The 16,761-nt window shown below is 39.0% G+C and overlaps 1 protein-coding gene across 1 annotated transcript; it reads right to left on the bottom strand.

Moving 5' to 3' along the window:
• Positions 1 to 10,634: 10,634 nt before the first annotated feature.
• LOC117385307 (protein-lysine 6-oxidase-like) lies at positions 10,635 to 16,414 on the bottom strand. The gene is made up of 7 exons (XM_033982604.2): positions 15,289 to 16,414; positions 14,808 to 14,916; positions 13,305 to 13,442; positions 12,294 to 12,450; positions 11,630 to 11,725; positions 10,986 to 11,101; positions 10,635 to 10,910 (listed from the first exon to the last, which is right to left on the bottom strand). Exons 1-7 carry the CDS (start codon positions 16,214 to 16,216, stop codon positions 10,904 to 10,906), a joined length of 1,551 nt encoding a protein of 516 aa, XP_033838495.2. The 5' UTR covers positions 16,217 to 16,414; the 3' UTR covers positions 10,635 to 10,903.
• Positions 16,415 to 16,761: the final 347 nt, after the last annotated feature.

The raw sequence follows: 16,761 nt of genomic DNA, 5'->3' as shown, positions 1-16,761 counted from the left end.
TACATTGCAGTAAGGAATGTCTGGAGTTAGAGTTAAAGATTTGATTCTTCAGATTTCAATCTAGGAAAATAAATGAGTGACTGAAAGATAAATAGATAAATAAAAAGAAGTCAATCCAGTAAATATTTTGAAGAAGTGGATTTGATTTTACAGTGTGGGCTGCAGGCTGTTTGAGGCAGACAGTACATTTGTATGGAGCCGGTGGCAGCAGCGCACAGATGGAGATGACACACAATCTGTAGTCTTTTGTCACAGTTGGGCATGAATCAGAGAGAGATGTGAAGCTAAATGTCAATAACACTACAGTCACAGCAAAGAGGAGTTCATTCACAAGAAATAAAACATCTATAAAAGAACCTCCCCAAAGAATGTAAGGAAATGCAGACTTGAGTTCAATTTTATATCACCAATCAAACATGTTAAAGACTCTGTGCCAGATTTACTGTCTTAAAAATCCCGTACTTACCTAGTATCCTAATTATTCACTGTGATGTGAACAGAAGACACAGAAATTGTTATAAAGCACAAGTAGGACTCTCACTGATCTGTATTATTACTACCTAAAGCACACCGGCAACCAGTCATTAATCAGTGCTAGTGCAGCCTCTGCAGCTCAGTGAGTGAATTCTGGAGGTTCACCCACTGAAGCATGGTCTGTCCATATATTGTTAATGAGGAAAAACTTGTGTATGTCTTTTATCTACAGGTTAAGACACTGGAAACTGAGGTTCAGTTGTGATTGTAAGATCATTTTTAAAACAGAGCACAGGCTGCATACAGTTCCTTTAAAGTAGGACTAAACATATTAACTCTGTCCACATTTCAAATAGAGATGATAAAGTGGGCAGTACCTTTGGACTAAAGAAAAGACTCAGGGAGGAAGGGCGGGGTTTGGACATATGAAGAATGGTGTGATTGGTCTATCCACACTTCAAACTCTGCCCCCTGCAGGCAGGTGTTTGTAATCAGAAACACCTGACTGTAATTCTGAGTGATGTCATACAGTAGATCATACTATTAAAACACCATATAGACAGTTTATTAGTGAAAAAAGTGGATTTAGTCTTTAGCGCCACTTTAAGTTGCTCCAGTGGATAAAAGAGACCACAGTGTATAACCTTAAGTTATTGTTAATTTTACATTTTGTCAAATTGAAAGAAGAGTGAAAACTAGCTGTTACATAGTGAAACTGTGCAGATCTGCATCTTTTTATATGATCTGCAGCTAGTGAAGCCTTGAAAGGTGTTTGTCAAATGCCATAAGTCTAAACTCCATCATCTTTTAAAATAAATCTCTCAGACAAGGGCAACACTCTAAAAATCCTGTCATTCTTCTCCCCAAAACTAAATCCACATTTGAGTGAAAAGGTAATTCTGTCCCTTTGACAAATGAAAGCAACTTTTAAATAACAAAATGTCAGAAACAAAACCAGCACATTTGGGAGTAGCCACATCAGTCCATGAATAAATGAAAGAAACACCAACATTAACGATTTATTAGAGAGAGCGCGGAGGAGAGTGAAAATGTTGCAACACTGAGCAATTGCAGGGTTTATATTTCTACACCATCTTTCTCTGCAAGTCATTCATGGTTACAATGTTTTAAAGGTAAGATTAAACCTCACTCAGTGTTACAAATGTGTACATATGTTTTCATTAGCTTCCAGGTTACATAGGTTATTGAAACTGTTTTATCAATGCTATGTATTTAGATTCCATTGTCATTACACTTGTTTTTTATATATACATGTTATCTATATATGTATATCTATTTATAAATTCAAAATAACACAGTTACATATAACTTCAATATAACTTTTTAGACTATTTGAAATTTGGATGGATGGAATTAAGTTATTGAAATTGCTTATGGTACGCAATAGAGATGGGACTTTCGGCTCTTTTATGGGATCCAAATCTTTTTGATCTGTTCATTTCAAAGAGCCAGTGTGAGAGCTCTTTTTAACAACAAACTTATCTTGAGAGATCAAGCCTTAAATGTGTTTAAATGGTTCAAACTGAAAGTGGCACCACAATAATAATATGAATTTAGAAGGAACAAAATGAGATCCATATCCAAATATTCATGTTAAGGAACCGCTCAAAAGAGCAGACTTGTTCATGAATCTCACATTGTAGGCAATTTATCTATTACATTAATCAAATGTAAGGATATTTTTGTTTAGAATGTGATTAATTGAGAACTTCTAGAGCAATTCTGACAATAATCATAAAAGCAAATTGACTTTGAGCAAACTAGCAAACTGTAGTGGCCCTTTCTATTTAGCTATTTCTTGCAGTCTGAGAATTGGATTAAAAAAGTAGAATAAAGTGGTCTGTGTGGTAAACCGAAAATATAATCATTAATCTCCTCTAGGGACAAGACACGACCTCCGGAAAGACACAGCCCTCATTTTTATTGTCAACACTATCTGCTGCCAAGAGACTGAGCGCAGGAAGCATTTCGTCAATTTCATTATGACTCAGGGCTTCTCCGCAGCACAAGACAAACAGTTTAGGAGAAAAATTAGTTTGTGGTGTTTGAAGGAAGCGAAGCAGAGATTATGGAGAGATGGAAATGGGGATCGACAATCAAAGAACAGCAAATCCAGGCAAATACCACGTCAAATATCAAGTCTAATAACCCAGCCTGCGGGAGAGAAGGAGGAGAAAAAAAGATGCTGAATTATTAAAGGGTCTGATTTTTCCCATGTATATGGACAAAATATGTCTTTCCCCCAAACAGAGAGCAGCTCTCGAGGTCAAAATACGCCTATGTGCTGTATGCATCTACAAAACGTTTTTTTTGTCTGATGATAAGACAGTGTGTGTTAGCATGCTAGTTGTTGTTAGCTTTAACCTTGCACTGGTCTTTGAGAGTTGTAGAAAGCACTTAACTCAATGCAGTGAATAATTAGGATGCCCAGAATGCATAAGGTGAGAAATTACTTTGAGCCACAGCAAACCATATAAAATGACTTTAAGTGCTTCTGTCAGATCTTGCAGATGATGAAACAGTTATAGAGAGATAGTTATGGATAGTTATAGTACTGTTGCCATAGTAATTAACAATTTGAAACAAAATATCTTATCTTTTGAATGGTAAAAATTCCTTATAATGTTGCATTATAACAGGAAGCTGGAACCAGTGAATATGTATGACTCAATACATGTAAATGCAGAATATACTTAAACTCAACCTGATTCTCTGCTCCTGTTTACTCCACCCTGATAACGGCGATGGGAACATGACTGCTAATACCAAATGTGCATAATGCATAATAATGTGTTGTGATGCATATAGGCCCACATTAGCATATAAACACAACATTTTTACTTCTCCAAAACAGAGATGGTTAAAGTAAGTTACTCTAAACATGAATGAACTCAAAAACAAAATGTACTGCTACTAGTGTACTATTAGTGAAATGCCCCTCACAGTGGCTCAGTGGTAAAGCAGATGTGCTCATGCAGGGCTCACACTCCAATGCCAGTGTTGGTTACTATCCACCAACAGAAGAAGAGAAATATGCCTGATGTCTCTTCATCATGTCCAAACTACCAAATGAATCCAGAAAATAAATCACTGACATTGTTTTGTTATAATGAATCAAAGAGTTAGACACATGTTACATATCTGTTAGTTATTATGTAAAATGTATTTCTTTAACCATGTTATAACAGTGTTTCCTCATCATTCCTACATTTGAGGAGTGCTTTAAAAATGTCTGATTTCACCTAGCCCCTGTCCCCGCCCACAACCCTGTTCTTATTTGCGTTTAGTCAAAAGATTCATACTCAGGGTTTAAAAATGTCAAGTAGTAATTTTGTCAACAATGAAAAATAAAAATGTGCTGCTTGCTACAGTAAAATGCCACTGTGAAGAGTTGGGACGTTTTACTTCTACAGTTTTCAACAGAAAGTTAATGGTCCAGTTAATGGTATTATTAGCCATTTTAAATCTGATAACAAAACAAAATATAAATCATGCTTACGGTACCTGAAAAAAGAGTGATATGTTTTCTTTAAAGCCGCAGGATGTAACTTTTTAGACCAAAAATAGACTAAAACAACTCTTAATTTTTCTCCAGGTAAATTTGTGGTGATGCAAACCTGACTTTTATTTTCCTGGTCAAGTATAAATGGTATAAACGTACTGCATCTATCTCCATGAAGAATATTCCAAGTATGGTTTTAACTTTCTGTTTCCATTGAATCATACAGGTGAAATGCCAAATGCCCCCTCCACAGAGTTACATACTGTACCTTTAACCAGCAAGATGTTATGTAATTTTGAACAACAACAAAGGAATCTGGGGTAAAAACTTGAATAAAAGATTTCAATTATAGTTGTCACTCATCCCTTTGCACAAAACACTACTGTCTGTCTCTAGTATTTTTTGTATGTACTATATCTTGTTCAGACAACCTGATATTTCCATCCAAACAGACCTGCCCCCCCCTCCTCCTCTCCTGCCCTGAACTTTGAGGCATTTCCCTGCTCCTGTCCATCCACCCTGCCGTCTTGTGCCCCTGCCTGCCCCCTCTGCCCCGTCTGCCCCTGTCTGTTTAAATGTGGCCCTGCTTTGTTTGAACTGACCTCCAAATACCAGGCTCTGCCCCGGGTCAGGCCTGCAGACAGCCCAACCCATCCAAGGATCTGCTGATGCATCCGGAAAATTCAAACTGTCCGTCGTAAGTATTTTTAGACCAGACCAGAAAATATTTGGGTTTTACGAACAATTTTCAACAAAGGCAGAATCGTGGACTACACTTGAACTAAAAAACCTGGGTGGATTTGCAAGTGGCATGCCATAGAAAAAGTAGGACTAAACCTGGACTTAACTAGGTCTAAAATAATGCAACAGGACAGGTTAAAATAGGTACAGGAATTAATAAAGATGTAATCAATATATCTTCTGAGTACATTGAAAAAATAGATTATAGATTATTGAATATAGATTATGTAGTTTTGTATAGATTATTGACATCTTATTCCATTTGGAGAGATTTCTGTTGAAATTTTTAAAAAAGCAATATTTCAACCAACAAATAAATAAAAACAATAAAAAATAAGAACAAAATAATACAATGCTATGAAAAAGTATTTGCCCGGTTCCTGATTTCATACTTTTTTCACTGTTTCAGATCATCAAACAAATTTAAATATTAAACAAAGATAACCCAAGTAAACATAAAATGCAGCTTTTCTGTTTTCTTTCATATTTGTTAAGAGAAAAATACTATCCAAATTTACATGATCCTGTGTGAAAAAGTAACTGCCCCCCTTGTTAAATGATGAGGTAACTGTGATTAATCATGTTATTGTGGAAAGCTGAGTTCAATTTCGTAGCCACACCCAGGCCTGATGCTGCCAGACCTTTCAAATCAAATAATAGAACCTGTCTGACAAGGTGAAGTCAGCCATACAGAACCCAAGACATCATGCCGTGATCCAAAGAAATTCAGGAGCAGATAAGAAGAAAAGTAATTGACTCAGTCTGGAAAAGGTTACAAAGCCATTTCTAAATCTTTGGGACTCCAGCGAACCACAGTGAGAGCCATTATCCATAAATGCAGAAAGTGTGGTACAGTGGTGAATCTTCTCAGGAGTGACCGGCCTAAAAAAATTACCCCAATAGAACAACGACGACTGAGCCAGGAGGTCACAAAGGAACCCAGAACAACATCTAAACAACTGCAGGCCTCACTTGCCTCAGTAAAGGTCAGTGTTCATGACTCAACCATAAGAAAGACAAGGCAAAAATGGTGTGCATGGCAGACTTCCAAAGCGAAAGCCACTGCTGACAAAAAAGAACATAAAAGCTCGTCTCACTTTTGCCAAAAAAAACATCTTGATGATCCCCAATGTTTTTGGGAAAATATTGTGTGGACTGATGAAACAAAAGTTGAACTTTTTGGAAGGAGTCCATCCTGTTACATCTGGCGTAAAATAAACAGAGCATTTGATAGAACATACGCCAACAGTGAAACATGGTGGTGGTGTCATGGTTTGGGGCTGGTTTGCTGCTTCAGGACCTGAACAGCTTGCTGTGATTGAAGGAACCATGAACTCTGCTCTCTACATACAATTCCTGAAGGAGAATGTCCGGCCATCAGTCTGTGACCTTCAGCTGAAGCACACTTGGGTTCTGTAGCAGGACAATAATCCAGAGCACACAAGCAGGTCCACTTCTGAATGGCTTAAAAAACAAAATGACTCCTAGTCAAAGTTCATACCTGAGCCCAATAGAGATGCTGTGGCATGAACTTAAAAACGTGGTTCATGCTCGGAAATCCTCCGATGTGGCTGATTTAAAAGAATTCTGCAAAGAAGAGTGGGCCAAAATTCCTCCACAGCGATGTGAAAGACTCACTGCCAGTTATCGCCAGTGCTTGACTGCAGTTGTTGCTGCTGAGGGTGGTTCAACCATTTACTAGGTTTCGGGCGTTATTATCGGCTCTCACTGCATTTTGTGTTTACTTGTGAGTTATCTTTGTCTGATATTTAAGTTTTCTTGATCTGAAATGGCTAAGAATGACCAAGGTGCAGAAAAAGTAAGAAATCGGTAAGTAACTACTTTTTCACAGCACTGTTGATGTAGATGCATATACCAGTCTGCAGCACACATGGTACGCTCTAAAACGGAATGATGGCTTAACATAAATGTAGGTTATTGTGTCATTTTTTCCCATGCATTATGCTGATCCAAAGTATATACTTGGATTTTCATTTAATCTACATAACGGCCCTATATTACACAAAAGTGGCTAAAAGCTACTTTTGTAGCTTTTAGCCAAGTTATAATCTTACCTCCTCAAAAACATACATAGTTGTGTTTTGTTTCATTCACACATGTTTGAGTAACACTTTATTATTAGTCTGTCTACATCTACAAAGCTCAAAATGCTCTTTTCCACCTTGTGATGTCATGAAACACTAGTTTTAAAGTTAACAGCTACTTTTTACCATTTGCTTGATAGAGATTGGCAATTCCAGGACTGAAATGAACAAAATGATTCTAGTATGTGGAGTTTAAAAACACAGTGGAGCACTTCATGTATTACAACATCATAAGATGGAATAGAGTGTTTTCTGTTTGAGAGAAGAGCTCAGCCTAAATGTGCAGGGTTTGTGTGTTGAACATCTGTGAATGAAACAAAACACAACTCCAGGTATGGTTGGATGAGGATACAACATTATAACATAGATCAGAAAACAGCATAATATGTTTAAATTGAATGAACAAAAATGTAACTGAAAGAACATAATACATTTATTGAAATCCATAATTACATTTTTAGTGTGTACTCTCCCTATTACCTATCTATTAGATACCAACTGGGGCCAATTTTAACTACTCTCATTTGTGTTTTTTGGACGACCATTTTGTGCTTGTCTTGAGCTAACATGACCCTCCTTCCAGATGTCTGCGTATAAGGCCTCACAGCTGAGCAAACAACCACTGTCCTCTCTCTTTCAAATGTTTAAAATCTCAAACCGGAATGAATTGAAAAAGGCAAGAAACAAGACTACATGATAACTAAACTGCATTTTTTGAAGGTTGAATATTTGGCATAGTTTTGGCCCATGACAATCAGTTTTTTGCACTGAATTCCCAGACACCTAGCTGTAAATTGGGCTCTGTTAAAGTCAAGGGGCTTTCCAGACTGGTTGGAAAACATAGACATCTATTCTGGCAGAGGCAAGCAACGTCTTGGCAAAAGTCAGAGCAGTTCAATTGGGTCTAATCAATCCGTCTGCCTGGCTCTGTCCTTGGTTCAGAAATGCAGTGCGTCATGGTTACCTGCTTTACCAACTCTTACTTCACACTGCTACGTTTACAGGGAACATTTTGCTAACACTTCTGTTTGAATTAGTGTGTTAGCCCAGCAAAACACTGATGTATAAAGAACCAGTTTAATCACATGGCTTAATCATTGTCAAGGTTAAGGTTAAGTCTCCAGGGGTTGTGCTAGTCTTGGTCAGGACCACTACTTGGCAGAAGGATTTTACCTGTTGTGCATGTTTTGGGTTGATGGGGAAAACCAGAGTGCCCAGAGGAAACTCATCAGACACAGGGAAAACAAACTCCACACAGAAAGGCCGGACAGCTAGGGAGCCAAAACGGGAAACTTCTTGCTGTGAGGCAAGAATGCTAGTTACTCAGCCATCACAGTTTTGAACCAAAAGCAGTAAATGAGAAGCAAAAACTTTGTAATGTCCAGAGATTGTTTTGGCTAAAGAGGTTAATTATAGTTTTTTTGTTTTTTGTTTTTTTTTGTTTTGTTACAAAACCAGAGCATTTATTCTAGGATTAGAATAGCTTCAGGTGGAGTTTTCTTTTTTTCTTAAAGCTGCACTGTGTAACATTTGTGGTGGAAGTTATGCTACCTGTGTGTCTGAGATGTTATTGCTTTGTTTTGGAATGTTCCACAGTAAGGCATTAAACTTATTAAAGCATTAAATTAAAAGTTACAGGCAAATAAGTTTTGAAATGATCCTGTTCTTGTCTTCTGACATGTCAAAAAGCATGTTGGACCTCTGTTAGCAACACGGTGCTAATAAATATACTATTCATTTGATCTATTATATATTATGTACAATTTTCCTCAAACACAAGAAACTCAATTGCTTACTTTCCATGCAGACATGTGCATTCATCAGTGCATATAGGCCCTGTGTACGGCTGTTTTCCACTACACCTCACCACTCAGACCACATGTGAGAGCAGAGGCAGTGTCCTCTTGGTCAGGTGCAGCTCTTGGAGAGTTTGAAACGGTCTAGTGCGTGTTATGAAAACTCTCCTGTAATAAAATAACATCGAATGAATGGTTGGACAGATTCACTAGTGTCTGGAGACCAACCTCACACTCAGCTGTCCACTATCACCACGGGACCTGGATCAAGTCAGGTCACGGCGATTCGACAGGCAAAAATAGACTGTTGTTTTTGCAAAGCAGTACTAACAGGTGGATGAAATAGAGCAATTTTGTGACTAGAAGGACTATTGATACTTTGCAGTGATATCACATTGGGGGGGGGGGGTTCTACATGTACGTCCATGTTGGATTGTTCAGCAGTTACCATGGTGACATAATGCAAACACTCCCAAATAAGTTTTAGATGGTCTGAAAATTCAAGAAAAAATACAAAATGGATTCAAACTCATTTTCAGGAGCCTGTGATCAATATGAGTGTTCATGGTCCTGTGTAGGTGTTTGGTTTTCAAGAAAATAGTGGAGGAGAGTGGCTAACTGGTGGCTAATGCTAGCTAGTTTGTGGCTGTTATTTTATGTGTGAGAGACTTGTTTATGAGTACAAATTATTCTAAGTCAGTTCTTTATGGTCTTTATGATTGTGCTAAAATAAAACTCAGATTAAAGTCTAACTTGAGTAACAAAGCTTCAGACAGAGCAGTGCCCCAAGTTAGCTTCACATCCCCAAGGAATGCTGTTTTGTAATTCCCTTTCTTTAAATCAATTAACACTATGTACTGTAGCGTCATCCACCTGCTTGTCTCTCTTTGCCTGTTGTCCCACAGTATGGTGACAATATTAGATAGACGCAGCAAAATAAATCTGCATTTTAAAACAATGACAACAAACGTGGGGGTGGGTGGTTCAGTGCACTCTGTACTTGTGTCATTAGGCAAGACACTTCACCCAACTAGCCTGTAAACGAATGTGGATTGCGAGTAATGCAAAGTAAAGTGCCTTTTAGTGTTCGAAAAAAAAAATAATGCTTTACTGCAATTATACATCTACAGCATGAACAAGTGAAAGTTGCCAACGTCATCAGTCACTTCACCGCAAAGTTGAATTCATCTAATCCTTCAGAAGAGGACGTTGTGTAACTAAAATCAGAATGACATGTCCAAATAAATGTATTCTGTAATTTCTTTGAGCTGAATCCATATTTCACCGTTCTGTGCTGGCAAGAGCTTTACTTTGGAAGGAAACAGCAGACTGAGGCTCCGAGACAAACAGCGGAGATGGTTCAAGTGTTTGCTCACGTTTCTCTGTGAAGACACCGCGACAGGATCTGAAACTGCCCTGCTATATCCACCACACACCCTTTTGCTATGAAAGAGGGCTTTTCTATCAGAGGAAAGGAAACTACTTGAAACTTCTCAAGCCTCTTATAAAGGTATATAGTATACGGTGTAGTATTGCCTGAGTTGCTCTTACACCTGCTTGTCTCAATGGGATAAATGCATTTAGGCGGATGAAAAATGGAATTCTGTCAAATAAATACAAAACCACATGATTCCTTCAGTGGTTTCCAACATTTCTTGCCTCAATGAGTATTCCCTAAGCTCTATCTCACACGCTGAGTACACCCAAGATCAGGTACTACTAAATCTGTTCCATAATGATAAATTGTTATTACATAAAGATGTCAAATTTACTACAAATAACCTTTTATTTTCAAATACTAATATTTTAAAATCTGAGACTATTCCAGGTACCTCCTTCACCACAGACTGATATGAGTGTGTTATACAGTAGCTAATTACTATTAAAATAAAGAGAAGAAAGTATAGCAATAACAGATGTTTATTATTGCATTGCACATACAAAATCTACATACAATTAATGCACATTTTTAGACAAATTTACACAATTCAACTATCACTCATATCTCCCATTCAAACATGCATTCAATTTACATACTCTAATGCAAGAGTGGTAGAAATAATTGTACAATGTAACAATAAGCAAAGCAGCAAATTCAAGCAGAAGAGCTGAAATTATTAAAATGAAAGGAAATACAACACAATACAACAACAAACCAAGTCTTGACTGAATTAATGTAATTTTTATGCAGCCAAAACTTGACTCTGTGGCAGGAATATAGCACCAAATGTAGCACCAAAAGTGTCCTATAGTGGATAAAGGGGTTAACTCCTGTAGAGAAAAAGAGAAATTAAAATAATGACCTAATAACATAAATATGATTAATTCTCATTGTATTGAGCTCACCGTGTGATCCGACAGTTTCGTGTCTGGGCGTAGACTCCGGTGTATGTGATGTCACACCTCACGATGTTGTTGGTGAAGTCGGACTCAAGGACGTGGAAGTTTGGGTTGACAGTTATCTGGAAAACATCATGAGTGAGTGAGTCTTTCTGAACAGAGAAGTGGGCTTTTGTGTAAATTAATATAAATGAGAAAAAACTGTACTGTTCTGAATGTGTAATGTTAAATGGTTTTCAGTGTTATTTCAAGTCATTCGCCACTTACATTTTACATTCCACGCATCTTAATTATTCACTGCAATGAGTTTTATAAATGCTTTTCACAACTTTCAGAGACCAGTGTGGAGTTTTGGTGTAAGTTTTCTTAACAATAACTAGAATATTAACGAGCACTTCCTGATTATCGGACAATTAAATGCTTTGTAATTAAATGTAGACAGTATACAGTGGTCATATTTTAACGTCAAGAGCTGCTAATACAATATATCTGTACTGGGTCAAGACAAATTTTACTCAAATACATGAGAAAAAATTGGGTACAGGAGCTTTAATAGTGAGCATAACACATCAGACAAAAGACACATTGATTTAGTTATCATCAATACTGTGAACTAATATACGTTTGAGTGATTGAGTTTGTGTGTTTACCTTGAGCACATAGTTTCCCGGAGGCACGTCAGTGATGTCGATCCACTGACAGTCAATGTTGGCAGCGTAGATGTCATGGCACCCGGGACTCAGGCCCTAAACACACAAACACAGAGAGGTTCAGCTCCAGAGGAAACTGCAGCAGACGGAGTACTCTGAGGTTTTGTTTAACAGTATTAAAGCCAGGATCACCAGACTAGACTCAAAACAAATAACTTCCTTCTGACAGGATGTGTTTCCTCACTGCTTTAAAGTCAATTTATGAGGTTATTGATCAATTCAACTTTTGTAAAGTAAGTCTAAAATATGGAAATGATTCATTTTGTGATATTAAGCCAAGACAAATATTACACAATATGGTATGCAGGCAGTTTGAGTTTCCTATTTAATATATCGTGTAATATTTGTCTGGAGTTGACAAGAGCAGTCTAGACTCCCTTTTAGTTAGAAGGTATGTGAGGTGTAGCCTCGCCCTCTTCACCTGTGTATGTGAGTATAGACTGTATATATAAATGGATATAGCTAACCTGCAAGCGACACACCACACACACACGCACGCACCCCCCCCCCCCCCCCCCCCCCACACACAGTCTATGTCTTTGAGGTGTTGCCCCACCCTTTTTACCCTTTCTATGTATCTGAGGTGTAACACTGCCCTTTTTACCTGTGTATGCGCGGTGCAGGCGTATCTCCTCCTGAACCCGGGCTCACAGCTGGTATCCTCTAAACAGAAGCTGGCCTTGTGTCCCTCAGCCACCTTCCTCCCTGTCACGGAGTCCAACAGGTCGTAGTTACTGAAGGCCTCCATGCTGTGGTAATGCCTTTGAGCAAGACACATGTCATCATTGAGTCATGTCAACAAACATACATATATAATACTGCACTGCAATATAACACATTATACACTTCTTTAGTGTCTTCACCATTCCTGCATGCATACTACCATTATATCGAGGATGCAATTATGTAGTGTAATTTCATACATTACAAATCAAAAACAAATCTTGTATCTTTAAAACTTTTCATTATTCAGCTTTATTATATTGTTGTAGGATTGTATAAGGATCTCCAAGAACTGTCAGGATCAGGTTAAGTCTGTACAGTATTCCATTTACACTGAATATTGGTCTGCATTATGCAACCCTTTTGGTGATACATTCGCCACCTGCTTGTCTCCAGGAGATGGTGTAACCTTGCAGTGAATGTTCCACAATATGGCATTAAACTTTAAATTTAATTACAGGTGTTTTCATTGCACAAAACACCTTAAAAAACATTCATTACTATGAGTGGGCCTCAGACCTTAGACCCTCTGATCTAGGACTTGACCTGGTGGTGTCACCTGGTTCCCTGCATGGACATCAGTAAATTTAATGCCATACTGTGGAACATTCCGGGCAAAGCCATATATCCATGGAGACAAGAAGGTGGTGGACCCTCCACTAGAAAAAGTTATATAGTGCATCTTTAACCAGTTTAGACATTGCACCTCACCCCACACCAACAACTGTGGTCAGCCACATCAAACAATTACTATAAAATACAACATGGTACATGAAAATCTAAAGTCTAAATCATCTATTAGGTTCAGTAACATTTTTGTTATGTTATGTTAATAACAGCTAATTTCAATGCCTTTCAAACAAATATTCTCTTTCTAGCTCCATGGACTCACTGGTGACAGCTGTGCCAGTCCCACTGATAGCGCGGCTTCACGGGGAGGAAGTCAGCCGTGCCCTGGTTTCGGACTTTCTGAGGGAAACGCAGTAGGACCCTAAAGTCGATGTCCCGGACTGTGGGGCTGTAGGCCGACCTGACGAGGAGCACAAATACAATAGAACACAGAGCTAAACAGTACAATAACTCAAGTATATATTATGAGGTGAGGTAGATGAATACTGTGCAGTGGGATCCTGTGCATATATGAAAAGTGTCACAATACTGTTTTCTACCCCCCGTTTGAGTGTGAGTAAATCTCCTTCAATATAATCAATGAAAATAAAAAGCAACATATGAGCCCATGATTGTCCAGAGGCCATACTGGTGATTTTTATTTTCGCTATATTAATGAGAGTTTATAACAATATCCCTGTGTCCTGAAAAATAGAGTCAAACTAACCCAGTGAACCTATTGTTTGATGTTCTAACTTTCTGTTGGTTAAATTAACAACTTTGTGAAGCCCTGTGAGGCGAGTGCTGTGGTGATTTTGGGCTCGGTAAAAGTGAATTGAATTAAATGGCAAACATGAGTATTAAAACTATTTCTTTGACTACCGGATTAGAAGTTTTATGCATTTTGCGCTGTATTAGACTTTCAAGACTTACTCATTAACATTGTCAATAATTCTCATAATGATAAAAAAAAAAAAGTAATACTAACACAAATATTTGACATTATGACTAGAGGGCTGGGATTTGGAAAGAGAGGGTGAGTCTAAAAATAACTGTGAAAAATAGATTTAGTTTGTTCCATTTTGCTGAATGCTTTTGGAAAACCATCCCAGAACATTTATGTGTTGGCAGAACATTTTGTTGGACAATCACTTCTCCATAACAATATTTGACATGCAAGACCTTCACCTGTCACCTTTAAAAACACAATATTGTGAATGTCAGTCAGGACAGATGCTTGATACCAGTTTGTGGTAATAAAAAACATTCTTTTTTTTAAGAGAAGATAGAACGTTTCAATAGTAAATAATAGTTTCTTCCCTGTTATCCGATGGTCTTATTTTAGTTCAATACCATTCTAAACCTATTCAAACCTATTTCATTTTTAAGAACTATTCACTCAAAATTCATTTTCTTATGTTTTAGGATCAATACCTGTATATCGATTTTTGTCAAACCTATACCCTGGATGCCCTTTCTGAAGAGAGTAGGTACTATGTTTTAAATTACATAAATAATAGATCTAGACACAAATTGGGTCTTCTGCACCATATTAACAGTTTGACGACATGAATAAAGACTGCTTCAGGAATTCAGCCAAGAACATGTGTGCACTGGCAGGACATTGGGTAATGCTGCTTAATAGAGTTTGACACCGTGATTATCTAGCAGCTCAAAATGGGACATTTTAATGGCTTCTGACTTGAATTGTGAAAATAGAGGAAGTTGTTCTTACGTGTATGTGTGTGTTCAGTGAATTATGAATCACCACTGGTAATTCACTCACCTGGCCAGACAGTTCTCCTCAGCGGCGCAGCGGAGAGCATACATCTGCGTTCGCTGGACATAAGTGCCAGCCTGAATAGCATATGGGTCTGGTACCAAGTCGGGCAGGCCTATAGAAGAGAGAGAAGAAAGGAGAGGGGTGAGAAGAGAAGAAGGCACAGACAGAGAATGAGAGAGAGATACATGGAGACAGTGAGAGGAGAGAGACAGATGGGTCATTTCTGATGAGAAGACTAATTAAATACAGGTTGTGATTATTGTTTTTAGACAATTCAAAGTTCAAAAGAAAAATAACCAATCATTTCTTTCATGTTGATACATTCAGTAAGTTTAAACTTTGCATCCATTCATCACTGAGAGCTGAAAAAATATTTTAAATTATCTGTTTTTATTAATTGCCAACAACATAATAACAAAATAACTTTTAAAAGACAGCATTACATTTTTATTATGGCTATCAAGACACAGGTAAAACAACTAACCGTTTTGGAATAGCCTGGTGCCATAGCCGGTCCCTGGAGGAGGGCGCTGGGGGCGCGCCGCTGGCCTCGCTCTGTTGGGATACAGATTATACAGGACTGAGTTTCTGTGGTTCTTAAAGGGGTTCCGAGGGTCGTCATTCACCACGTCTACAGCATTTGTGTTGACATCGTTTGTAGTGTCCTCATTTATCGCTGCAAAAGAAACAGGGACCTCGGGATCTCTCTCCAGAACCGGAACAGGTCCTGGGATGGACTCGTCCGTCTGTGCGCGCTCCCTAGAGACGAGAGCAAGCTCTGGCCCCGTGCGTAAAGGCTGGGTTTGCGCGCGAGCCAAAGACTCCGGCACAGTGCGTAACGGTTGATTCTGTGTCCGTGTCAAAGGCTCTGGCACCGTGCGTAACGGTTGATTCTGTGTCCGTGTCAAAGGCTCTGGCACCGTGCGTAAGGACTGACTTTGAGAACGGGTTACTGGTTCACTCCTGGTGTGCTGGGATGAGGAGTCCACATTAGTCCTCGCTAATCCAGTTTCAGTCACCGCGGCTGCAGAAGCGTTCACGGCTGTGAACTGTGGAGTGCCCTGATGTCCAGTTGTACCCGCGCGCAAAGGGCGCTCCGTGAGTCTGGCCCCTGACGCACGAGCTGTGACCGGTGCGTATTGGAAAGGGGCGGCATATTGTGCCGGTCTGTGCAGGGAGGCTGGTCTGTGTAAACCGGGGTGGTGGCCGTTGCTGCTCATGTAAAGCCGGGATGGGCCCCTGTATCGTCCCGGGGCCTGGTATTGGGAGCCCGTGCTCATTAAGCTGTACACCTGGCCGTTATTCTCCCATTGGATCCTGTGTCTCCATGGGCCCCCGCGCTGAGCTTGCGCACTGGCGAGCGGAGCTAGTGCTTGACAAAAGGAGAGAAATAAAAGTGTCCATTGTGCCATTGCAATAAAACAGACTAGTCCTTTTGGTTGGAAGCAGAAGTCAGCTCACGACATGTATCACGGATTTGTCAACGCGGGTGAAAGGCAGCCTCCAAGCTTCGCGTCTAATACACAACATATCAGTTCCCAGGAGGTCTGTCTGTGAAAGAGGAGGGCTGAAGCCTGCTCTGGTCAGTTAAACGAACTCTGTCCAGTCACTTACGCACCAAGTCAAACTTTTAAACAAGAATCTTTAACCCATCCCTCTCTGTGGCTGCGCCGGGTTTGTTCAGCAAACGTTACGCGCAGGTGTCAACTGAACTGAGTCCATATGAAGGCCAGTTTTGTCGAGGAATGCACAATATTACGTTTACAGACGGTGGATTTAAAGGCAAATTAGTTCAGTCTCTGCCATAAAAAATAAAATAAATAAATAAAAGAAGGCAACGTTGTACCTTGTACTCACCTTCATTTATTGATCTAAGAAGAGAACTGTTGATGAGATGAAACAACAATGTCGATGACAAAAGTAATGTTCATTTCAAAAAAGTGCAGGACGAGGGAAG

This window comes from Periophthalmus magnuspinnatus, chromosome 17, assembly GCF_009829125.3.
Source record: "Periophthalmus magnuspinnatus isolate fPerMag1 chromosome 17, fPerMag1.2.pri, whole genome shotgun sequence".
NCBI lineage: Eukaryota > Metazoa > Chordata > Actinopteri > Gobiiformes > Gobiidae > Periophthalmus > Periophthalmus magnuspinnatus.
The sequence above is the reverse complement of the archived record's forward strand: the minus strand, read 5'-3'. Positions and strand labels throughout refer to the sequence as shown.

Coding starts and splice junctions, on each gene's coding strand:
- LOC117385307 (XM_033982604.2), bottom strand. CDS start 16,216: ATGGCACAATGGACACTTTTATTTCTCTCCTTTTGTCAAGCACTAGCT. Junction 14,917..15,288: donor CACCAGGCTATTCCAAAACG/GTTAGTTGTTTT, acceptor TCTCTTCTATAG/GCCTGCCCGACTTGGTACCA. Junction 11,102..11,629: donor CGGGAAACTATGTGCTCAAG/GTAAACACACAA, acceptor GATGTTTTCCAG/ATAACTGTCAACCCAAACTT.